Below are 26,130 nucleotides of genomic sequence, written 5' to 3'. Positions count from 1 at the left end.
CGACCTAACACTAAGCGACTAATTTTATTTAAACTGAACCACTAATATTCCATGTTCCTTTACATTCTGCGACAAAGGAGAGAAGAAAGCTCACTTGCAAGTTATAACCTGTACCTAGTGTTAGGTTGCCGCAGGCAGAAGCGGGAGAGGATACCGCTGTGGAAAGCGCCTGCGGGCGGCGGTACCGGCCCTGGCGGCGCGGCAAAGGCGGCGTTCTGCAGGGCACGGCGGGTCCCTCGGCCACGGCGATGGCAGCGACGCACACTCGCACTTCCCTTGCGAGCGCTCAGTTAGGGTGTGAATGAAGTAACACTAATTTGTTAAAGCTTCGGTCGAGCTGCCTGCCCGTACCAACGACGCCGGCAGAACATTAATGGCCGCGTAACGAGGACGAAGAGTGCCGCTCCCCCGGTAACGCTGGTCGAGGGGAGCGCTCCCACCCGCGCTTTACGGCGGCTTTTGCGCCACCCGCCCCACGCGCCTGGGCCGCTGCTCGCCCCGCCCCTCCCGCTCACGTGCGGCACCGCCGTCAGGTGACTCGAGTCGTCTGACCGGAGCCACCCTACCTCGCTGCCTTCCTGAGCCAATCGGCGCCGCGGAGCCCGGTGCCAGCCAATCCGGTGCCGGGTTGGGTTGGGCGAGCAGGGGGAGGCCGCGGGCTGTCGCTGGTGGCTGGAGGGCGGCGGGCGGACATGGCGCTGCAGTTCGGAGGGGCGGGTGCGGCGGAGGAGCCGGCCTTGGTGGGGGGCAGCTTCGGGGCTGCGGACTCGTTCCCCAAGGACTTCGGCTATGGGGAGGAGGAGGAGGAGGCGGAGCTGGAGGGAGGCCCAGGGCCCGGCGGGCCTGGCGGCGGCGCGGGTGGGCCCGGCGGCGGCGCGGGCGGGGCGGACTCCAAGCCGCGGATCCTGCTGATGGGGCTGCGGCGCAGCGGCAAGTCCTCCATCCAGAAGGTGAGGGGTGGCCGGCGGCTCCCCGCCCCCGTTCTCCCGTTCAGGCTGGTTCTGCTTTTTAACGCGGGCGCGTGTGGAAAAGTTGGAGCGAAGGGGGGACTTAAAGACACCTTCTTCCCAGAGCGGACCGCGATCCGCTGCAAGGTTGTGTAACATAGTAGTAGTTCTTCACTGTAACGCATCAAAAATAAAAAGTGAAGACATTGGCGTGGAATTTATTATGTTTTCTTAGGGGCGTGAGAGCACCGTGAGCGGTACAGGTGTGTGGTGGTCCGCTAGCGCTCCCGGTCGGAAGAAGACTTGAGCTGTTCTGCGTTTTGGTCCTTTGAAAGAGACTTCTGCTTTTGTACGAGCAGAAGGGCAGCCTCTGGTTTCCTTTGGTGCGCTAGACCGAGCAAACGAGGGTTGCTGGTTGAGGAGGAAATAAAACGGTTTCGGTGTCTTAGGTTTGTTGGTAGCTTTGTGAAGTCGCTAGTTTTTCTTAATTAAAAAAAAAAAAAGGCAAAACTGACTATTTTCATTTGTCACGTAGCTCAAGAGAAGTGTAGCACTAATTATGATCTCCGTTCTTCATTGCAAGTTTTGTATTTGCAGTCCCTATTACAAAGGTTTTAGGTGATATCTTTATGGGAAGGTGTTACTAGTGAAATGCAGTGGTTCTCAAGCTCTAGACTTAGGGGACTCAAACTTTCTCAAATCCAAGTGTGAAATCCTTCAGAGATTTTCGTGCAGAACTATGACTTGTGTAGCTGGACTTACTGTATCGTCCTTATGTAATAGGAACCTGGAAAGAGTTCAAACAGAGTACCTGATTTGGGGTTTTGTGGGGATGTGGGTTTTTTTTGTTAGTTTGTTTGTTTTCTTTTTGTTTGTTCAGTTGGTTGGTGTTTGTTTTGTTTTGGTTTTGTGTTTTTTTTTTTTGTTCTGTGGTCACCAGACTTGCTGGTCTGCCTTAATAAGATTAACATAAATGTAATACTGGGGCAGGACTTTGTGTGTGGTAGAACCTAAAGCAGCAGCTTGTTTGGAGCTGCTGTAAACCTTTCATTTATACCCATTTTTCTTTAAAGGTGTTAAATAAGTGAATTGAATTGGGTGAGTAGGGAGTCGGAACCAGCTGTCTGTCATGCTTCTGTAGCAAGCTCTAATACATCAAGATGTAATGCGGTGCTCCTAATAACCAGCAAATATCTTGTCTTCCTTTTGCTGTACTTACCCTCTTCCTTTATCACCCCCCACCCCCCAAATCTCTCCTCTGGAAAAAAAGACAGCTGCTGCTTCTGAGACCATCTCATTCATTATCACAGCTTAAGAAATCCACAAAATTAAAGCAAAGATTGTGGAAAGCGTGCAAATGACAAAATGGTTGTACATCTTACTGCCACTAGGGAATCCTTTGGAATTTGCTTTTCATTGTTACCTGGGAAGCAGTTGTTTGCTTCCAGTTATTAGGTTCTCAGCACAATCTTGCAATACTGTACCTTTTCTCTCTCTTTTCAGGGACCTCCTTTCATCTGCCTGCGCAAATTCCTTTCTGGACATCAGGGCAATAGAAATAATCTAATATTATCTCAAGGGAAAAGAAAAGGGTTTACTGTGACTGGGAAAAAAATTGGAGTATGAAAACCCATTCTGTATTTGGACTTATAGGTAAAGGAACCTATTCTTATGTGCAGAATGATCCTGTGCTGCAGTGGGGAGAGTGGTTGTTTATGAAGGGCAAACTGCCTACTTTGGCTGTACAGACTTCATTGCAGCGTGCTTTGTGGTGGCCTGGGACAACTCCCAGTGAAGCATTCTTACCTTTGGATTACTTGCATTGTGAAGATTCTTAGAAAAGTTCTCTCTCTGTTTGTTTCCTTTCTGAGGAAAAGGATGTAGATTTCTCAGATATAAACCAGTTATTCATGTTTGCAGACAAACTGTCAAAAAAAAAAAAAGAGGGGGGGAAACTATCCTAGATTTGTTACTTTCTCGGAAACTTGCAATTCCTGCCTTAGATATTCTTGCAGTTTATTGTTGTTATGCAACAATGTACCCTATAAGGTGCCTTGTGGTGGCAGGTTATATTTGATCATAAGCTCTTGTAGTAGGGATGTTGTGGAAGTCATGTTTGTCACTTGATGTGTCAGATTATTGTTTGGTGGTCTGGGAAATTTTTGTTTGTATGGATCAGGCCAACATTTCAGCTGGAAGTGAAATTCCGAATATGGCTGTTCTCTGGTTTGTTAAAAAAAAACAAAAAACCAAAACCAAAAAAAAAACCCAACAAACCAAACAACCAAAACCAACCACATGCTTCCCTAGAGAGTCCATTCAAAGTTTAAGGTAGTGGGAATGAACATGTTGGACAAACTCAACTAGTGGATCCAAGGAAGAGTAACTACTCAAAAATTGAGACAGAAATAGTGAGTTTAAAAAAAAAAAAACACCAAAACAAACAAACAAAAAACTATACAAGAAAAGGGCAGACCAGAAACGTGGAGGCGGTTCAAAAATAAAACCAAGTGCAGCTGTAGAGAAATTACTGTAGAGAAAAGGTTGACACGTCAGGAAATAAAAAAAAAAAAATGCTGAAAACTCAGAGGGCATGACAGGTGAGCTGTGAATGGGAACTTCAGAGAGATAAAAAAGAAATCTGAACGAGTGTAGTGCTAAGAGTACTCAAGCTGACAGGGAAAAGTTTTTAAAATACTGTAAAAGCAGGAAGTCTGCCAGGAAGCTGATGAGACTGTTGGATGTTGAAGGTGTAAAAGGAACACTTGGGAATGATAAAAGTCATAGCAAGGAAACTCAGCAGATTCTTAGAATTTTACTAGCTTTGTCTGCTCTGCCTGTGTATGTCTAGTCAAAATTGCTTGGCATCAGTGTTAGCTGTGCGCTTCCAATCAGATGCTTCCACAGTCTTTTTATTTGCTTTATCGAAGCTGTGTAAAGCAAGTAAGAGTGGGGGTAGATGCTAGGCGATAGAAATAGAATTTGGTTAAAACTGTGTCCTGGTTCCCCTATTAGTGTGAAAAAACATATGGGGAACACCAGTCTGATGAAATGTGCTGCTTTGGGAAGAAGGGGAAAGGGGGATGATGGCATTGCTTCTTAGAGACTCATCTGCTTTAAACTGGATTCACAAATTCTGTCCTGCTCCCTGTGGGAGACTCTGAGTTCCAAAGAGGAAACGCTGATTTCGGAATGCTTTAAAACTGTGCTGCAAACCCTGAGGAATTTCTAGTCCTTGCAATACAGCAGCTACGTACCTAGAACTGTTCTTACTTTTCCATACAAATGTCCTGCTGTTTAAACCCCCATTTAGATCCTGGTTTCCTCAAGCATTTGCCTTGAGGAGCTGCGTTTTTTTCCCCTCAGTCTTAAAAATCTAGGCTGAGGTACAACTTTGAACCTGACTAAACAATCCATTAACTATGCTGGGTGTGGAGTTGTTTGTCTTGCAGTTTTTTTGACAGAGTCTCCTTAATGGATGACTTCTGTGACTGTGAAACGTGAAGAAAAAAATAAATTACAAAGTGCTATATAGAAACATCTTTCTTTTTGAAGTCCTAGTGTTTGACCACCTTAGTTTGTAGTAACTTCTGTAATATATGGTTGAGTCGCTTTACCACAATGTTTGCTGTTGAAACTGACTGTTTTTGCTACAGGCTGCTTTGCTGTGGGGTTACATGTTAGTTCTATTTGTTCTGGGAAGGGCTAAAATCCCAGCGGGGCTTTTTGTTTACTAGCAGTGAGTATGTTTTTCATCACTGCAGCTAAACTGTTTACCAACTAGCACAAAAGCTTTCATGTTTCTTTGGGGTACTTGAAAGGAGAGGGTCAGCAAACATAATGTAGTTGTTAATAGATGGCAAACTACCTGGCTATTTGGGTCTCTAAAACTGAGATATTTTTGTACGCTTTTATTGTTGTTTAGAACAGTCTGATTATATTGGGTCATAACACTTGACACCAGACTAAAAGCAATGTTTCCTTTAGGAATTTCTAAGACTGGAAAGGAATAGTTCTTAAAAGCTTGCAGTTGCTTAATTAACACGGTGGCTTTATACCAGATCTGAATTGGCCAACATAGCAGAATTTGAAAGTACTGTGTTAGACTTGCAAGGAAGAAAGTGTAACTGGGATGCCTGTGCCTTTAGGCAGTAGTGTTATTTAGACTTGTGACAATGTTTAACTGTATTCAGAGAATCACAGAATAGTCAAGGGTTGGAAGGGACCTCTGGAGATCATCTAGTCCACCCCCCCTGCCAGAGCAGGGTCACCTACAGCAGGTTGCGCAGGACAGCATCCAGGCGGATTTTGAACATCTCCAGAGTGGGAGACTCCACAACCTCTCTGGGCAGCCTGTTCTAGTGCTCCACTACCCTCAAAGTGAAGAAGTTCCTCCTCATGTTAAGATGGAACTTCCTATGTTCAAGTTTGTGCCCATTACCCCTCGTCCTATCAATGGGCACCACTGAAAAAAGACTCCTCCCATCCCTCTGGCATCCTCCCTTTAAGTATTTGAAAGCATTAATAAGATCCCCCCTCATTCTTCTTTTCTCTAAAGAGACCCAAGTTCCTCAGCCTTTCCTCATATGAAAGATGTTCTAATCCCCTAATCATCTTTGTAGCCCTTTGCTGGTCCCTCTCCAGCAGATCCCTGTCTTTCTTGAACTGGGGAGCCCAGAACTGGACGCAGTACTCCAGATGCGGCCTCACCAGGGCAGAGTAGAGGGGGAGGATGACCTCCCTTGACCTGCTGGCCACACTCTTTGATGCACCCCAGGATGCCATTGGCCCTCTTGGCCGCCAGGGCACATTGCTGGCTCATGGTCATCCTGTTGTCCACCAGGACTCCCAGGTCCCTTTCCACAGAGCTGCTCTCCAGGAGGTCAGCCCCCAACCTGTACTGATGCATGGGGTTATTCCTCCCCATTCGGTTGCTTGGTTCCGGTTGAGGGTAGGTGTTTCCTTAGCTGATGCAGGAAGCTGTCTATTTACTGAAAGGAAACTGTACACTTTAGAATGGACAAATCTATTTGTAAGATTCAAGTCATAGAACTTTTACCAGTCTTTTCTAATTAGATAAAGTTGAGACTATTATTTGTGTTCTTTTAACAGGTGGTGTTTCACAAAATGTCTCCCAATGAGACTCTGTTCTTGGAAAGTACCAACAAAATCTACAAAGACGATATTTCCAACAGTTCGTTTGTGAATTTCCAAATATGGGATTTTCCTGGACAGATGGACTTTTTTGATCCAACATTTGATTATGAGATGATCTTCAGAGGAACAGGTGCTCTAATATATGTTATTGATGCCCAGGTAAATACAAATCACTAAGAATCACAAGAAAGTTTTCTTTTTGCTTTGTGTGTGAGAGGAATGATTGAGAAGCTAATAATTTGTGGTTTTAGATAAGTTCGTATAACATCTGTTATGTATGAAAGGATGCGTTCGCAGTCTAACTTTTGGTGTGTGGTTTTTAGTTTTGTGAAGTGACTGGAACATACGCTCCAAGTGGAGAGAGTTTGAAAGAAATTACCTTTTCTACTATAATAGTGAGACCCTGCTGTGCTAGGTGGCCTGAATTATCCCTTCCATCTGCTTTTGGCTGCTATGGAGTTCATTTAGTAACGGCACACTGCTGACCTTAGTTTCAAGTACTGGTACTACTGGATATCTGGTAGCTTCTAATAAACTTAGGAATTGCACCGTGGAAGATTACCTGGTTATCAGGACTGTCTCGGAGATTTCTGCCGCCTTTTGCTGGAGTTGAAGTGTAACCTGCCCGTTGCTCTGAAGCCTAGTTCTGTGCAGCTAAGCCTTGTATAGCTAATGCAACTTCATGTATGTAACAGAATCTAAACTACTCGGATTTCTGACATTCCAAGGTATTATCTTCTCTCATACTTCTGTTTAGTTACAGAAATGAAGTTCTTGCACTGAAATATTTTGTCCTTGTGCAGAATGGAATAATTATCAGAGATAAAGCCTTGTGATTCTTTCCTGCCAAAACTGATTTACAGGATGACTACATGGAAGCCTTAACAAGACTCCACATTACAGTTTCAAAAGCCTACAAGGTCAACCCGGAAATGAACTTTGAAGTTTTTATTCATAAAGTTGATGGTTTATCGGATGACCATAAAATAGAAACTCAGAGGGATATTCATCAGAGGGCTAATGATGACCTTGCGGATGCTGGGCTTGAAAAACTTCACCTTAGGTGAGTTAAAGATTGTGGCATATATGATTCTACTGTTGCTAATATGCATACAGACTAACGGCTTTTAGATTTAATAGCGGATGGACTGGAGCAAGGCCTCGTTAGTTTCTTAATGTTGCACAAACTCTTATTATAAAATACAGTGCTGAATTTATGGCCAAGCCTCAGCTGTTAGGCTGACTAGAATAAGGCAGGCTACTGTATCAGATTCCAATCAACAGATTTATTCATAAACTCACTGATAATTCAAGGTCCTTTTGCATTTCATTCACGCCGAATTTGTACGTGTTGCCTGGAGGGGCAGGGGCAGGGGAAGGAGAGGGGAAGCTGCCTGCCTTCTAGTTCTGGCCAGCACTGACTTTTCAGTGCGATTGGTTTTAAAAACTTAGTCTCTTACTTGATATTTGGCTTGCTTTTAAGGTGTCTTTTACTGACAACTTTAAAACAAGTTATCTTTTCTGTCTTTTTACTGCCATTTTGATTCTAACAGAGCCTTTAAGTATTGCCAGTATCTCTCAGCATTAGTGTGAATACAGTGGAAGGCCAGAAATGGGACTTGAAGAAATCTAGTTGAGTGTTTAATGCCTTTGTGATAAGCATTCTGTAGGCTAAGTGTGTTGTGAAAGCATGTTCAGGTTTTTCTCTCTGTTCTCCTGGAGATGGGGGAAATCTGTTTCGTGTTTACTCAGAAATTAGGTTCTTAGTGCAATGGCCATCCATATTTGTGATAAAGGCATCCCAGCTAAATTGTCTGGCCTTCTTGTTAAAAACATAGCTTTAACATTTCCACTGGAATTCTGAAATGCTCTTGAATCTGTGTTCTTTTTAATTCCTTTCCCCTCTCTCCTCATCTCAGCTTTTATTTGACCAGTATCTATGACCATTCAATATTTGAAGCCTTCAGTAAAGTGGTACAGAAGCTCATTCCACAACTGCCAACGCTGGAAAATCTACTAAATATCTTTATATCTGTAAGTGTTAATCTAACAAAACTTTGAGTGAAATAAGTGGAATGGTAAAGCAAGTCCTGCTAAGAAACGCTGGCTAGATCTGCCCTTGAGAGATGTGGGTAGTGCTCATGTTGGTGTTCTCTGCTGGCCCGGTTGTCTGCCTTAGAAGCTCTTTACAACAGCTAAATTGTACTGGTGTGTGCTTTGTGCACACTAAATACTGACAAAGTGTAGTTTGGCTGGTTATAACTTGATAGCCAGCACAATATACTGATTAGTCTGCTAAGACACTTAGTAGTCTAATATAGCTGAACTGGCAAGAGACTTTTTCCATAATAGGAACTTGGCCTTGAACTAAACTGTCTATTTCATGTTGTCTGTGAGACTTTTGCCCTTATTCTTTTAGTGTTTGCGTTTCTTACGGAATTTGTGACATAGGAATTTGCTGCTGTAGACGTTAAATCAAATCAGGTGTCATCCCAGAGACAAGGCTGAAGTAGCTTGTCTTGTTTAAGGCTGTTGCAGGCATGTCAACAATGTAGAAAGAAACAGTTGTGATTGAGATGAGCTGTGTGGGTCAGACATGTTGCCCCATGCTACTGTATAATGCTTGTTTCCTGTGTTGGTAGAGGACTGTCTGTAATAACTTGGCCCAGTGGATAAAGGACACATTAATGGCTCACCCTGCTCAGTGCCACAAGGGTATGGAGCTTGGCTCTAATGCCAAAATGATCATCTGGATGTCCTCGGGACACTGCCTTGTGTATTCAGACTAGCTAGGAAGAAGCTATAAGAAATGCTTCTGGTGCATAAATAGAAATTAAGCTTTGCCAGAAATCCATAGTGTATATGTGGTAACTTGCTTAACAGCAGAAGGCTTCTGAATTTGGTATGAGCACTTACAGTACGCCAAAGTGCTCAGTTACAAATGGGATGGTACGATTGACTTTGTGCTTTTCCATACCTATAACTGCCAGAATGTGATACTCTTCATGGAGTCATAATTTTAGAAGCTGACTATATTTATTCTCATGTTAAACTACACGGCAACTGCCTCACACAGAAACTGAACTGCCAAGATGCTACAAGTGTAAAATTTAAGTGTCAGCATACTGCTGTGAGGTAACTTGTCTCTGAGCCTGGTCCATCAGGTGGAAGTGAATGTGTGGCTCTTCTGGAGTTAACAGAACCACAGAAGAGGAAAACTACTGAATTTGAGTTCTGGAAGCATAGTAAAATCTAACCTCAATTATGATCCAGTATATAATAAACTGAAAAGAATTCTAATCGAGACCCCAGCTTTAGTTTTGTCAACTAGAAAGTAATATTGATATGTACTATGGCAACAAGGGTATTGCATTTATAAACTATATGGTCTAAATCTTGATTCTGTCTTAAGCCTCTAAATTGGTTATGTTTAAACCGTTTCCTGCTATTAAGAATGTGAAAGTGTATGAATTCTACTTGCGATTTTAAAAATGTAGTTATTTTAAAAATTCATCCAAATTCTTTTTCTTTCTGAAGAATTCAGGCATTGAAAAGGCTTTTCTCTTCGATGTAGTCAGCAAAATCTACATCGCAACAGACAGTTCCCCTGTGGACATGCAGTCATATGAGTTGTGCTGTGACATGATTGATGTAGTGATAGATGTTTCCTGTATATATGGGTAAGTGATGAATACTCTTAGGAAAAAAGTCCTTGAAAGTTGTAGAATAGGTTGCAAACTGTGCAAGTGGTGCTGGCTTTGTCATAGATGCTATTGATTGGTCTGTTGAGCACATTGATTCTGTAAGCAACTAGAATAAAGCCAAATGGTTTGGCAGCTGGGCTGAGCATTTGTACTCAGTTTGTTTCCCTCCACTCATGGCCTTAGACAGCCATCTGACATTTGTAAAAGTCAAGTGTTTCATGTAAAATATGAATACTACTGTGTCTTGTTTGGCATAGTGGGTGCTTCTAAGTGTAACTTGCAGTCACGTTGCTTTAAGACTTGCTGCTGTCTGAACAGAATAGCTTTTGCAAGGTCAGCTCAGCTCTTGCTGACTTTCTCCAAGGGATGCATCTTGTGCTTGTTTCTCACAATTTACGGCTGAATTATACTTTGCAACGGATTTTGGAAGTGGCTCTGGAGAAGCCTAACCTACTTTAGAACTGTGGTTGTAGCCTGGAAAATACAGTGCTGCCAAGAAATACCGCAACATTTAATGGTTTGTCTCCTGATGGGTCAACCCAGGGTCGTGTAACTGTTTGCTTTGTTTTTTTTTCAGGAGTGAATGCTTAGAATTAGCTTGCGATACATCTTTTGCTTCTCCAGTAATTTAACTAACACTAATAACTTGCAGATAGAAAGCAGCATCCTAACCTTTTCTTGTAAATGCAGGCTGGTTTAGCTTAAGACCAAAAGGTGTCCTGCTCCCTGTTGCACACACCACGCTCCCCCCCCGCCCTGCCCACCCCAGCCTCGCTAAGGAAGCCTTTCTATTAATTTACTACAAGTAAATTTGCTGAGATGTCACTCCATCGACCTTTCTATGTCGAAGTGCTGCATTAGAATCTTCAAACCAATCACCTGATACCTTACTGTGGCATTGTAAACTCAGTGAGACAGTGAGTAGCAGTGGCTCTTTGGGTTGAAGGTAAACTATGCTATAACTAATGTACTATACTACCTTCATTAAGAATGCACAGCTGTAAGCTGAAAACAGTATCGACTAAACAGCCACAGCTCTTCATTTGATATCAAAAGAATGCATGCTGATAGCTTGCTCTTAACTGCTCATCTAAGATAGATAGGATCTAGTGAAGGCCTCTACTCTGTTTAGGTCTAGCTTTCCTGAGAAACTTAAGGTGTGATAATGGTCTTTCTTACAATATTATTAAAACCTGCATTGCAGGTTCTTCACTTGCTCACCATTCAGGAATATTCTTCTAACTGCATTCAACGGGTATTTGTCTTGAAGTTATATATGTATGCCTACTAGATTATGTCTTGGGTTAACTCATTCTTTCTTAGGTTAAAGGAAGATGGGACTGGAAGCGCTTATGATAAAGAGTCAATGGCAATTATCAAGCTCAATAACACAACGGTCCTGTACTTAAAGGAAGTAACAAAGTTTTTGGCATTAGTTTGCATTCTTAGAGAAGAGAGTTTTGAGCGCAAAGGTAAGGACTCCCCCCCCAATTGAATAGCTTTTATCTAATGGTTTTTATCAACTGTAAAATATTAATATGACTTTACAAGTCACCTTGTTTTTTGCGTAACTAAATCTGTTTATTTTTTTCTGGGAGGTATTTTATCCTTTCCTATAGATAGGTATAAAAGGTCTTATTTTTATTCTTGTGAATCATTGCTTTAATTGTGGTCCTTCTGCTGTAGGGACTTGTGAAGCTAATGTGGCCTGTGTCACTACCATCTGCTATAGTGGAATCAGTAGAATGGAGTAATGCTTATTATGTTCTGCTTGACAGCTGCTGTATTGTGAATAGCCATGTTCTCTATCATGTGTTGCACTGATGTAACCTTTTTAATGTATGACTGAAGAAATGAACAGTGGTAGGCTAGTACAGTACGTAGTAGGAACTTAGAACAAAATGGTTAATACATTGCAGGTCTAACCAACTATAGTTGCTTGGACCTGCAGGAGGTGATGGTATGAATGGTCTTGCATATGTTAAGAGGCAGAAATGACAGTGTAGGCCCTAATTTCAAAGTATTTTACTTCAATGGTGACAGTACTTACCTTGGCACTTTAAAAAGAGAAAAAGCAGATGTATTATTTTAATAACTCTACTATATTTGATCTCAAAGTTTTTCTGACCAGAGTTAGGATATATATCAATGACATAAAGTACAAGGTAACATTCAAGTGATGGTCGTCGTTCTGTACTGGCATGTTTTTTGGGGGTACGGTCTTGTGTTGTCCTCTCACCTGCTGTTTAATTATGAATATACACCTTGCATTCCAAATGAGTACTTTTTTTTGGGTAAAAACTGAGACAGTCTAAATAAATACTGGCATCAGTAAAACTTTGTTAAATCTTCTGAATCCAAATTAATGCTAAAATAAGTGGCAAAATAGCTGTTGGTTAACTGAAATATTTTATATTTATTCCAGAGCTGTGTTGATTACGTAAATGTGCCGAGCTGAACACAGTTTTTCCTCTCCCTTCCCCCTCCTTCTTGACAGGTCTGATAGACTACAATTTTCATTGCTTCCGCAAAGCCATTCATGAAGTGTTTGAAGTAGGTGTTGCCTCCCACAGAATCTGCAGTCATCAATCAAGCACCTCAAATATGAAAGCAGTGACTCACAATGGCACACCTAGGAATGCAGTCTAGAGGAAAACTAAAGACATTGAATAGACTTGTCAGCTCTTCACTCCAAACTTTTGTGGAACAAGAGAAGAGTAGTCTGAAAGCCTGAAGTACGTTTCACAGGAGAAGAGTGGTGCTAATTGTGGAACAGCAGCTTGTAACTCATGTTGGACAACTGAAACTACTGTAAAAATACTTTGAGGCCAGTGGACTTAGAAATACCGGTTTGAAACCGGCTTTATTGCAAATGCAGTGGTTTTTCAGTTTGGAGTCCTATTTTAACAGTCTGTCTTGGACTGATTGCCTGGTCAAAACTTATAAATGATTGAGTTGAGTTTTGTGTTTTGTGTAAAACTCTGAATAGTCACTTGCTCGACTCTTTTTTTTTTTTTTTTTTTTTTAAATTAATCTGTAGAATATCCACTTTTGCTTGAGTTTATCCTTTTGTTATAAAAGAAAAAAGGTCATGTTATTATTTAGGCTTGTGAAACTCAGGCTTTTTGTTTGGTGAGGCTGGTCTCACAAATCATTCCATAAAGTAGTTTTTGCTCTCGCCAGTTTGCTCAAAGTATTCTTGGGAATTCTGTACTTGTTAAGTGGATGCAAGGTGATTCTACGTTTGTTTGGAGAGCTGACCTGGAGCTTCATTTTAAGAGATCGTGATACTTTGCTTTCAGACCGCACTTCTTGGTATGCCCCCTTTGATGGAAGAGAAGTATTAAAACCAGAAATAAACTACCTGCTCTCTTGCAAAAACATGGATGTCATAAATCTGTGTGATTAATCCTATTCACAAAACAACTGCATGGCTAACTAAACTGAAATGTCTGCCATCTGTTGGAATAAAACAACCACTTTCAGCTATTCCCAAGCAAAGAAATCACAAAGTTACTGACTTTTGATGGTGAATCTCTACCCTCTGACTGCTAACCAAGACAGTTCCTAGGAAAATGTCTGAGGGTGTTTATCCTTGCATGGCAATTAAATATCAGTGTGCCACAACCTACTAATAATACTGGACATTGAAAGTGTGTTGATTCTGTACTGTGGCAAACACCTTGTTTGTCGCCATGCTATCTGAATAGAATAGTGTTTTTTTCTGATTTTGTGAATCCTGGCTTTCATACTATGGGAGGTATATCTGAATTGTTTTAATCTAATTTATTGGTATTGGTATTATTACTGCAGATGTCATACTGTACATCAGCCTTGCTATGCAGTAAGCTCAGCTACTGGCCGGTAAAGATCTTACGTCTTTTTACCTGTCCCTGTGTATGTATAGGTGTTGCGAAGCCACCGGACCAACTGACTATACAAGTGCCACTGTAAAAGTTTCTGCAAGAAGATCTGTAACTGTAAGCGATCTCCACAACTGATGTATTTATGTGGTCAGAAATAACCACAGGATTACTTCTGGCCTTATAGAATGGATTTTCATTGAGCTGTGTAAAAATGAATATACATTAACATTAGGGTGTATGCATATACTGTCTGAACGCTTTTCCTTTGTTTTAAAGATAATGTATGATACTAAATACATAAAGGATCTGCTCAAAAAGTTACCACAGTCAGCAGGAGACTTGAGAATTCAAGTACTCTAGTTCAGTTCTGTTAATAGCAGTAGCTCTGAACCTAGACCGAGCCCCTTTTTTGGTAGTGGAACTGCAGGGTGTTTTGTTTTTTTTTTTTTTTTTAAGAAAATGCTGCAGGCTTGTAAGATTGGGTTTTGTAGCTTGCAAGCTCTATGACACTGTTTTAGTACTCAAGGTGAGAGGAGAAGTAATTGGTAAGATCACAGGAAGGAAGAAATCATTCCCATTTGTGCTGTGAGTTTTCCATGTTCTAAGTACGCGTGTATGTTCCTCTCTTTCTCTTCAGTCGCTACATGATTTTGTGCTAATAAAATGAAAAAAGGTCAAACATAACACTGTTGTTTCTGTGGAGGGTAAGACAGTTCAACAAAAGTCTATAAAGGCCTATATGGTTAAGCAAATTTTAAAAAGCCATGTTATCTTCACAGTATTTCTAAAAAAACATAAATACCACCTTTCTATGTAAGGCTTTAAAAATTTTAGTCAACCTTAGCTTTCTTTTCAATTAAAAGCTGACTCCAAACTGAATATGCAATTTTCAGAAGGTGACTGTAGACTTACAGTAGGCAGATAAATGGTGCAGTGACTTGTTCTCTTCTTTTGATTAATGGTGAGCTTTAGGCTGTGTTCTGAAATTCTGCCATCTGGTGCGTGTGCTGTGGTTTTTTGGTGGTGGTGTGTTTTTTGTTGTTTTTTTTTTTTTGTTTGTTTGTTTGGTTTTTTTTTTGGTCAGCATTACCTTACTCTTGAAAGGTTGCATTTACTATAAAGGTTAATGGTAGCATCTCATAACAGAATACTGATTATTTTCACTATTACCTGAACAATATTAGCTTTAGAAGTTAAATTTGTCTCTAGTAAGGAGCACGATGTTTCTTTAGTTTACTAGAACTAGTCTTAATGTCTTTGCTAACGTTAGTCAGATGCTGCTGTTGGAATGTTACTTAACCCGTTGCAGCTTTAGTGAGGCAGTTTTTAGTTTCTGCTGAAATCTTTCTGCTGCTGCGGAGGGAGGGGGAAAGGATAGTAATTATGCTTTATTTCCTCTCGTTCAGGGACCTGTCTCCCCTTACTGTGCTGATCTCCTGAGGGAGACGGGGATTCCCTGTTCGAGGTAAGGGAAGGGTAATATCATCGTCTCTCCAATAAAAGGACTGAAATTGTAAGGGGCACTAGCAACCCGTGCTTCACCTCTCCACCTCTTGTCCCCTCTGAGCCTGCAGTGGTAGAGGTGCTTGGCAGTTGGGGATTTCTTTGCAAACAACTGAGGCTGCGTGCTTCTAAACAGAAAAAAGGTGCAGGCAGGGGAGGGCATGGGGGAAAGGTGACCAGTCTGCAGGGAGAAGGAACAAAATCCCTTTCTACTGAAGACTAAAGCCTTCCCGTGTGCGGTACCTTTCCAGCCGGGAGGTGCGTGGCGGCAGCCGGTTGTTCATGGCGGCTTCTTCCAGTGGTGGTCACGGCACGTGAAAGGGGAAGGCCCAGCCCAGGAAGAGGGGGCGGAGTGGCGGAAGATAGTGTGTGCGTGCTGTCCTGAGGGTGGAATCCGCCCGTCGCTGGGTGGAAGAGTGAGGGGTCCGTCGTGTCCCCCCCCCCCAAGTCGGGCCTGGCCGAGCCCCTCAGCGCAGGGCGGAAAGTGGCGCCGGAGCGCTCCCGCGCCGGGCACGCGCCCTCGCCCGCGGTGTCCGCCCCGGACAGCAGGGGGCACCCGAGAAGCGCGAGGGCAACTGTCGCTTGTCTTCCGGTCGGTTTCGCGCGCGCTTCCGTTACCTCCCGCGGGGGCGGGGGCGGGGGCGAGCACTGGCGCTGTTATCGCCCCCGCATTCGCCCTCTGCGCGACCGCTGCCCGCGGGCTCTTGGTACGGTGCGGCCCAGCGCCAGCCCAGCCGCCCGAGACCGGCGGATCCCGCCCGTCGCGGCGCTGGGGCCCGGAGGTGCCGTGGGCCCGCGCAGGCGCCGCGGTGGGCGCGGCCCGGCCTCGCTGAGGCGCTGTGCGTCCCTTCGGTGCCGAGCGGCGGGGCTGGTTGGCTCCCAGAAGCCGCTCGCGGCAGATGGCGCTCTTGTACCGTGTCTACGAGAAAATGTGAAAGAGCGCTTCCCGCCCCAAAGCCACCTGCCTCGGTGCCTCTCTCGAGGAAGCGCTACTCGGAACCAGCGCGCACCTGCTGGCGGTGAGTCCGGGGGTGTTTGTAGTTCCTCCTCGGAGACCGAGTTAAGGAAAACTGCCTTCTTTAAACTATTCTGTTTTGTCAAGTGGTGCTGCTGTATCCCAGGTAAAGTGTTTTATTTTTTTCTTGCTTTATGTTTCCACCGACTCCTGCTACTGTGCCGGTGGCCGTCTTCTCCCTTCCTTTCCTTTTCCACTATGCTTTGCCTTTCCGGCAGCGGTTTCTGCCCTGAGAGTTGGGAATGGATAGCAGGTGAGAAGTATCCTTTTAAAAGGAGTTCTAGAGGTGCTTTTTCTGACTGCTGGAGTGTTTTTTGAGTGGTAAAATTGGCTTATGCTGTCTGGATAAGTAGGATCTTCTACCAGTTCGTCAAGTGCACAGTAAATGTTTTTTGCCCAAGATTCATCACATTAGGATTTTTCCTGTTGTGTTACGAACAGAGTGTTTTTCCATGTCTACAACTATTGTTATATTTCCTTATGTTCATTATGACTGTTCACCTCGTTTTTGCAACTACATGATACCCTTTTTAACCTCAACATTTGTTCTCACCACGTATGTGTAAGTGGACCATCAGAGAGGAGGTACAGAGATGACAGAGCCAAGCTATTCTTGGTGGTGGCTGATGGTATGATGAGGAAGAGTAACATCAAGTTACAGCGTGGGCAGTTCAGATCAGATACTATGGAAAAAAAACTGAGCTGAGAAGGTGATGCAGTGTGCGGAACAGGTTACCCAAAGAGTTATGGGTCTCCATCCTGAGATGTTTTCAAGCTTCAGCAGGAAAAGCTAGGGCTGACCTGATCTAGTGTTGGCGATAGCTTTGAGAGATCAGTTGGACACGATGATGTTCAGCAGCTTCTTCCATCCATCAGCTCTGGCATGCTGCAAAATATTTCCAACTCTGTTAGCTGAAGAGCATAAGCAACAGATGAAACGTTTTCTAATTTGCAGTACGTATGCGGTTCAAAATACAGTATCACTGAAGAGAGATCGGTTGTAGGACCACCAGACATAGATATGTGGTCTGTAGTGTGTAATGTGTTTTAAAAATAGTGAGAAAAATACTTTTTTCCTCTCTGTAAGTAGTTTAGTATTACTCCCCGAGGGAATGTGATGTAAGTAAGCAAATGCGTGGTTACTGTTGGGAGTAAATCTTCGTGTTGATGCAATCATTGCACAGGATCAAGCAGTAAAAGTAAAATAAAGTGTGTATCTTTGTTTTAACTAGCTTTGTAGTTTTAAAGGATGAATCGCCTAAGTTTACTGGGAGCCAAGCAAAACTACTGAGCTTTTCTTAAAACATGGCTATATTAGCCACACTTTTGTCTGGATTTAGGTATTACTTGTCATTCTTTGCTGCTCCTGAGCTTCGAAGCTGTACGTTGCTGCCCAGTTTGGTCTTAGTGGGTGAACAGGTATCCCTTAAGGATGAGAAGGAAAGCAATACCAATCTCTTCATTTTTAGTTAACCCTACCTTGTTTTCTGGGTATGCTCTGAAATCCATGTAAAGATGGTGCTAGTGGTGTTTGTGCACAGCTTTATTAATGGCACCATTATAAAAACGCAGACATTGTAAAATAGGAGGGAGAGCCATATCACAGAGAAGATTGCATGGTCTTGGTAGGATTTTTTAAAATTTGTAAGTTCTTCCTAGTTTTAGTCAGGAAGTTGATTGCTTTTTTAGTAGGCGAGTTTGGTTTGAGTGCAAGCATTTTTGTGGTTCTAAATAGAACTCAAAGTTGCTACTTTGCAATTTGGATATTTTCCTTCTTCACGCTCTGTTCTGGTAGTTGTTTTGAAAGCCGTGATTTTTCTGGGTATAAGCAGCTACTGGTTTGTTTCTGTGATTCACCTTCCAGATGATTGTGTTTGGGCTGACATATTAGTTAAAGAATTTATAACAATATAGTATATTCAGCATGAAAATAAATGTCTCTGAAACAGCAAATAACTTAAGATGTGCTTTTTAAAAATTCAAGTTTCATTATTTCACAGAGGAATGATAAATATTCCATCATTTAACAGTTGAGTTTAAAAACCTGCTGTGAAGTGAAGCAATATGTCTTATATTGGGTGTAAGCTACTTTGATGTTAATTCCCTGGTTTTGTGTCACTTAGGGGCAAATAAGCCTTCCAGTGCCAGTCATGACTCATGTCTATAACATTCTTTGGGTCCTGCCTGGGAACAGTTTTCATGGTGTTTTAGAAATGTAAATAAAGGTACTACTGTTTTGTTTTTCATTGTTGCTGTTACAGCATTGATCCCAGAAAGAAAATGTGAGCTGTATCAAATAATAATAATAAAAAAACTAAACCCCCCAAAAAACCCCAATCAAAACCCTAAATATTTCATGATAATACAAATTGCAAAGCACCTCCTTCACTGTAGTGAAAAAAATCCACAACACCTCAGTCCTCTGCATGGCATGAGCATTGACTGTTTACCAGACTAAAGATTTCTGTGCATCATTTAGAAAACATTTTCCTCCAGGTATTCTTGAACGCATACCATCATGAACAGTTCATAGGTGTGTTAGGGGAGGACTGCCACGTGTCTCAAGAGAATTCCAAACTCTGTGTGCCTGGATTGGGATTACTTCTGCAGTTATATATGGCTGGACAAATAATTCAGTAGTTATGTTTCACTTGTCTTCAGTGTTAACTGAGCACAGCTGAGGATCTTAACCTGTCCCTACTCCCCACTCCCACTGTAAAAGTTCCATAAAATGGAGGAAAAAACAGATGAGGAGGGAAAGAATCTGAAATAGTCTATCTGGTGTGTGTTTCTTCAGAACTGAACTACACAGAAGGTATAGAGTGCTTGCTGTTTCACACTGCTAGCGTGCCCTTTAAACAAATCATATTCCTATGTATAGAACCTGTCACTGAAATAATACTGGTTTTTATTTGATAGTGTAATTAATACTGACGATTTCCCAGTGTTGTCCTGGGTGACAAATAGATTGCTCGTTATTCCCAGTCTCTGTGCATACTCAGAACGTAGTCTCTTTGAATGGTTGGGTAACATACTATTCAATCAAAAGCAATTACTGAGTAGGATACTTCATGTGAACTAGGAAAAGCAGCATAGTCACCAGACTTGTGCCACAACAGCCTTTCTCTGTAATCGTGCTCAGTGCAAGTACAGGAAGACTTGGCTTTAAAATAATTTGCTCAACAGCATCAAAACCTGGTTACTGTCTTACAATTACTAATTGTGTATAATTACTTCATCAAGTCTAAGAGGTATCCTGAAAGCATGTTCATATGGGCTCTGGGATGACAAATTTTATTTGAGTAAATTAGAAGCAGACTCTTTAAAACAAACCTTTGTTTTGTGTTGTAGGTGAAAATACTACAAATACATACAACAACAACAAAACCCACCAAAATACAAAGTGCACCACTGAGTACAAAGCACACCCAGTAGTAAGTCAAGAAAGGTCCTTACTTCCTTGTCTTCTGACCTGGGTCTAAATGCTGTACTAAGCGCACACAGGTGTAGCTTGTTACCCACCTCTCACTTGAGGGGAACATTTAGCAGGACTTTCTGTGTGAGCTGTGTCTCTTTCTACTGACATGGGCAGGTTTTTTTTTCCTCCTACTCTTTTAAGAGATCACTGACTTCAAAAGTTCTAGCTTGGACTAGAATAGTACCTACTGTATGCAAATATATTTTTTGTCTTTTTTGTTGTCATTTATTTAGGTAAGATGCTTTTCAACAGAGACGCAAAATTCTATAGATGTACATTCACAGCTAGTACTAATAAATCAGTCCAAGCTAAGCCAGACCAAATCTGTAAAGGTTTTTGTAGTTTGTTCCAGAGACAACAGGTTCGGGGCTGATGAAACCTGCTAAAGACTGGTTTGCTGCTTTCTATCTTTTACTGATCGTGAAGATATGATGGTTGGTCATGTTCTTTGGATAACTGAGGCTGCGATCAGGGAGTACTACTGAGTATTTAATTGTTACAAAATGCAGTTTGCTAATTAGGTTTGTGAGCAACTGGTTTGCCTTTGGTAGCAGGGAGTATGACCGCATTTGCTAGCCTCTTGGGCTTGATGGAGGACGGAAGACTGTTCTGAGTGCCCTCTTCCTCTCTGTCCTTTATTTTTGTGTTATGTTAGAAGATTCTAATTTCTCTTCCTGCTTTTTTACATTAGATAATGTCGCTTTTTTCCAGCAATCAGCTATGCAATTCAGAACTAATTATACTGATTTGCCTCTCAAACACCTGGTGAGCCAAGTGAAGAGAAGCAGTTGGAGACCTGTTCAGAAGGAAAAGGACCAATTAAGCTAAGCCTGTGTTTAAATAGGAGGTTAGAAAAATGCTGGAGGCTACAGGTGGGGCATTTGAAGAGTGGAGTGTTTGCAAGATCCATACTAAAGAGTCTGAATTGTGACTTTTCTGGAAACTCTTCTTTTCACAGCAAAATAAAGAATATTCCAGATGCAGGAACAGAGCTCAGCTTCTGGAGAGAAACTTTGTTTTTACCTAGACCTCATGAAGCCTTTTTAATAGGGTCTTCATTTATTTCTAGCAACTACAAATGTCTAAAGTTGCACACTTTGCTTTCATAATGGAATTGTCTGGGGTGAATTAACTCAGCTGTGCTCCGTTAACACTGAAGATGAAGTCGCTGAGCCACAAGCCATCAAATTTGAGAAGTTGTGGCAGTCTGGTGAGGTTCCTGCCGACTGGAAAAGGGAAAACATAACACCTATTTTCAAAAAGGGAAATAAGGAAGAACCAAGGAACTACAGGCCGGTCAGTGTCACCTCTGTGCCTGGCAAGATCATGGAGCAGATCCTCCTGGAAACTCTGCTAAGGCACATAGAAAACAAGGACGTGATTGCTGACAGCCAGCATGGCTTCACCAAGGGCAAGTCATGCCTGACTAATTTGGTGGGCTTCTATGAAGGGGTTACAGCAGCAGTGGACAAGGGGAGAGCAACAGATGTCATCTACCTGGACTTGTGCAAAGCATATCACACCGTTCCACATGACATCCTGGTCTCTAGATTGGAGAGACATGGATTTGACCAATGGACCACTTGATGAATAAGGACCTGGCTGGACCGTCACACTCTGAGTTGCGGTCAACAGCTCCACGTCCAAATGGAGACCAGTTATGAGTGGTGTTCCTCAGGGGTTGGTACTGGGACTGGTGCTGTTGAACATCTTTGTTGGTGACATGGACAGTGGGATTGAGTGCACCCTCAGCAAGTTTGCCGATGATACCAAGCTGCGTGGTGAAGTAGACACGGTGGAGGGGAGGGATGCCATCCGGAGGGACCTGGACAGGCTGGAGAGGTGGGCCCAAGCCAACCTCATGAAGTTAAACAAGGCTAAGTACAAGGTCCTGCACGTGGGTCAGGGAAATCCCATGCACAAATCCAGGCTGGGCGGAGAATGGCTGGAGAGCAGCCCTGAGGAGAAGGTCTTGGGGGCCTTGGTTGATGAGAAGCTCAACATGAGCCGTCAATGCACGCTCGCAGCCCAGAAGGCCAACTGTATCCTTGGCTGCATCAAAAGAAGTGTCCAGCAGGTCAAAGGAGGTGATTCTGCCCCTCTATTCCACTCTTGTGATACCCCACCTGGAATATTGCGTCCTGCTCTGGAGCCCTCAACATAAGAAGGACATGGACCTGTTGGAGTGGGTCCAGAGGAGGGCCACATAGATGATCCGAGGGCTGGAGCTCCTCTGCTATAAAGACAGGCTGAGAGAGTTGGGGTTGTTCAGCCTGGAGAAGAGAAGGCTCCGAGGAGACCTTACAGCGGCCTTCCAGTATTTGAAGGTGGCCTATACTAAGAATGCTGGAGAGGGACTTTTTACAAGGGCATGTAGTGACAGGATGAGGGTGAATGGCTTCAGACTGGAAGAGGGGAGATTTAGAATAGATATTAGGAAGAAATTCTTGACTGGGAGGGTGGTGAGCCCCTGGCGCAGGTTGCCCAGAGAAGCTGTGGCTGTCCCATCCCTGGAGGTGTTCAACGCCAGGTTGGACGGGGCTTGGAGCAATCTGGTCTAGTGGGAGGTGTCCCTGTGCATTGCGAGGGGGTTGGAACTAGACGATCTTCAAGGTCCTTTCCAACCTAAACCATTGTGTGATTCTATGAAAAGAGGAAACATTTTCATTTATAAGCCTATACATTTGTAAGTGTTTTGAGAGACTGATAGTTTTGATTACCATTGAAAGCAAGGAAAAATCTCACTTCCTCATAAGCACATTGACTCTTCAAAAATCTTGTAACCCTCCCTGTGTCACCCTTCCGACCCCAGTGGCTCAAGGCCAGCTTTTGTCACATGTCACATACCTGTTAGCTAGAACTCACCAGGATAAAAACGTGCTCCCAGGCTGATTGTACTCATTGTTCAGAGCACCTTCTGAGCTGTTGCAGTCACTCAGCTTTTGAAATCTCATGTGAAGATCAATCATGTGCTAGGCCAGACAGTTTTTCACCTGGAAGGTGATCTGATTTGCAGTCTTCCTTTCCCTCTGTCACACCCCCCCCCCTTTTTTTTTTTTTTTTTTAAATAGCTTTGATGGTATTTGATACAAATACCGATTTTAACGGCTTTTGGAAAATGGCATGGTATAGAGCAGGGGTTATATTACAATTTTGGACTAACAGAGGGATGAACAGAAATGTTACCTTTGTGTGGCATGATCTGAATGTTAAATAGACAATTATCTTAAGATAGTATCTTGGTCTGAGCTTGTAATTCTGGTTGATGGGACATGATTTTTTAAAGACTATTCAAAAACTGATAAGAGATTAAGAAAAAAAAAAAGCCACCAAAGATCAGAAGAACGCCTAAAATAGTCCTGTTTAAGGTGAAAGAATTTATTAAAAAAAAATAATAATGGGTAACATCTATCTTTTTCGTGTCATCCTAGTACAAGGTATACCCTTTATCAGACTGTCTGCTGAAGGCATGACCCTGTAGCAACCTATCATTAGCCGATAGGTCGAACTCCTACCTTTTATGCTTTATGAGGGAGTTTAACTTCTTCCCATTAAAAATTAATAATAAAATTTACAGCTTTCATCATAATGGGGTTAGGAGGAGGTGTTTTCTTTTTTATACCTATATCAGTGATTGAAAAGCTGGTTGAAACCATTGCAAGATTAGGGAACAGGTCATCATTAGAAGACCAGCAGCGTAAAGAGTCTTTTAAAGACCTCTATTGGATTTAATTCAAAGATTATTTCTTAACGGTATTGGTTAAGTGGGCCGTCCGTGCTTCATGTCAGATATGAAACAAAGGGAAGGTGTGAAATGTCTCAAGCTCATCCAGAAATCTAGGGGATGAGGTACTTCAGTGTGAACAGTCTTCTATAGACTTTTTCCTAAATCAGCATACAGTAGAATTGAATGTTCCTCCATACCCTGTGCGCCCCTCCCCCAATTCCTGACTGACAACTCAAGAACTTTACTCCATATTGTGGAAATGGCAGGAGAATTTTGTATGCGCTTGTCCCCATACAATGAAAAGTGTGCCAGGTACCTGTAATGGGCTTAAGAGACAGCCTGCAGTGGTCATAGTGGACTTGCTATGTTAAGAACAATTAGATCTCTGGTAGGGTAGAAAATTAGACCAACAAAAAGGAAATCCCTCCAGAGAGAGAGAAAGTGTTGCTGATTAATGATTTGTCTGACCCCACAATCTTCCTCTGCCCAATCTGAATCAAAACTCTAGGAATATTTTTCTCTGTACTTTCTTCAAATGATAATTCAGTTCTTCTGCATATTTTTCTTCATCTATAACATCTGTTCCGAAATAGCTACGCTAATAGAACTGCATTAAGCTTTCCCACTGCCAGGGATTGGTCTAAGTAAACAGTAAGAATTACCCAGAATCCTTTCCCACTGGGCTGTAATCCCCAAATTTATCCAATTCTCTGATGTACCAAGAAATAGCTACTTATAAAGATACTCTGCTTGGAACTCCCACTTCTATGACTTACTGTGAAGTTTACAATTTACCAGTTATGAACTGCTATGGGCATTATGGCCGTACATGCTGTTTTATGATACCGTAGTAAGGAAACTGCCAGTTTAGCTGCCTTTTGTTGTTGCTGTGTGGTGTTCTCCACCAGAGCCAGTCAGTATGGGAGAAGGAAATGATGAGTACAGTGATGTACTTAAGAAACTAGACAGAACTGACATCTTTATCCCTACTTATCAGTGCTTTTAATTTTTTAGACTTCTGTGCTGTATAGTGAAAAACATTTTACTTTTATAAAGATACATACTTTCTGCATAATTTATCATACCAAGTAGGGAAAATTGTCACTTTTGTGATTCAGGGTTATCGATTAAGTGTGTTATGTTGAAATACCAAGTAAAAATACATTTCCTGCTGGGTAACAGTAATGTGGATCCTTTTCACTTAGATTCACTTGTATTTGGCTGTTTTTTTTCCTAGCTTACAATTGATCATTCAGTGTTCCCTTGTGATCTAAAGGTAGTTTATTTTTCTTGCCCTCTAGATGGCTGTCTCGTTATCTTTTAAAGAATCTCTTACACAAAGAGTCTAGTGGAGCTGTAAGGGAGAAAGTTTATTTAAATAGTCACAGTTTTTACATGTTTGCATATTTGCAATGCACTTAAGCGTTTATGAGCAGAAATGTTGGTATGTGACTATATAATTGAAAACCTGCTGTGAACAACTGTGAGCTGATATCCCTTTTGCTACTGGGCAGGAGGAGAATAAGTACTAACTTGTTTCAGAGAATTGAAAATACTTCATTATGTCAAAACCCTGCTAATTTATTGTGGGAAGAAAAATTTTCTCGTGGTTCTAATGGGCACAGCTATAGTAGTATTTTTCCATCTGCTTAATTCTGTAGGAATTTTGCTTAATTCATTTATCTTAAAAACTTCTTTAAATCTTTTCACTATAGCCATAAGTGCGTGAGGAGTATAGTAAAGATACTGAGGGAATGTTCTTGCAGTATTTCTAATGTGTTTGAGCACAGGACATGTAAGAAGGGGGTTTTTTAATTTTTTTGTTTGTTTGGGTTTTTTTTTGTTTTTTTTTTTGTTTTTTTTCCAAAAGATTTCTAGCTTCATTTTGCAAATTTGTATTTAGATGAACAAAGTCTTCAGAAGGAAGTTGTGTAGAGGATTGTCTTTAGATGGACTATTGTGAATTAATTTTTAAGATGAGTAAGTGTCTCGTATGCTTTACACACAGGAAAGCCAACAATGTAAAAATGTCTTTATTTTGTAAGCATTGTTTTTAAAAAAAAAAAAAAAACCACACACAAAGCCAACAACAAAAAACCCAACAGCAACAAAACCCCCAAGATACTAAAAAAAAAATAACACAAAAGAACCCACCAGATGAAACCCCTGAAAACCTCCAAATGAAAAACTGATCACATGTCCTATGTCCGTTTTGTCTAGTTTAATCATTTATAAAACATAAGTGCTTTACCTATATTAATGAATGCTCATAACTCTTTGCAGCGTTTGGTTTATGTGGATTTATAGGAGGACAATATGTATAGTTGAGTGCCATGCCACACTCATTGCTCAAACCTTTGATTTATTGAATAATTGTAAATTTATGTAGTTTTGTAGAATTGTGATTGTTTGTTTGTTTGTTTGTTTTTTCACATAATGTGTTTTGAAGTATGCCCCGGGGTCCTTTTGCAATTACATGTGTAGCTTATGGCCAAGATTCTAATTAGTGACTCCTGAATCTAACTTTGTGGGACGTTTGGATGACTGAGATTATGCATTCCTAATCCAATGTATTTTTTGAATACTCAAGTAATCTCTTACAAGTCAGACATTTAACCGTATTTTGGGCTTTATAACTTCTTATAAATCATACAATAATTGCCAAAACACAGCTGCTTAAACCCAAATCTTCAGGAATCCCCCTTCAGGAGTGACAAATGAAAATTTCCCAAG

General features: G+C 41.9%; 1 protein-coding gene across 1 annotated transcript; it reads left to right on the top strand.

Annotated features, from left to right (window-relative positions):
• The first annotated feature begins 677 nt into the window (after positions 1–677).
• On the top strand, positions 678–12,782 carry RRAGC (Ras related GTP binding C). The gene is made up of 7 exons (XM_082494287.1): positions 678–950; positions 6,060–6,263; positions 6,968–7,167; positions 8,024–8,138; positions 9,642–9,784; positions 11,132–11,280; positions 12,306–12,782. Exons 1-7 carry the CDS (start codon positions 693–695, stop codon positions 12,455–12,457), a joined length of 1,221 nt encoding a protein of 406 aa, XP_082350413.1. The 5' UTR covers positions 678–692; the 3' UTR covers positions 12,458–12,782.
• The last annotated feature ends 13,348 nt before the right edge of the window (positions 12,783–26,130 follow it).

Source organism: Vanellus vanellus (assembly GCF_965231255.1).
Source record: "Vanellus vanellus genome assembly, chromosome: 22".
NCBI classification, from domain to species: Eukaryota; Metazoa; Chordata; class Aves; order Charadriiformes; family Charadriidae; genus Vanellus; species Vanellus vanellus.
The sequence above is the reverse complement of the archived record's forward strand: the minus strand, read 5'-3'. Positions and strand labels throughout refer to the sequence as shown.

Coding starts and splice junctions, on each gene's coding strand:
- RRAGC (XM_082494287.1), top strand. CDS start 693: ATGGCGCTGCAGTTCGGAGGGGCGGGTGCGGCGGAGGAGCCGGCCTTG. Junction 7,168..8,023: donor CTTGAAAAACTTCACCTTAG/GTGAGTTAAAGA, acceptor TCCTCATCTCAG/CTTTTATTTGACCAGTATCT. Junction 11,281..12,305: donor AGAGAGTTTTGAGCGCAAAG/GTAAGGACTCCC, acceptor CCTTCTTGACAG/GTCTGATAGACTACAATTTT.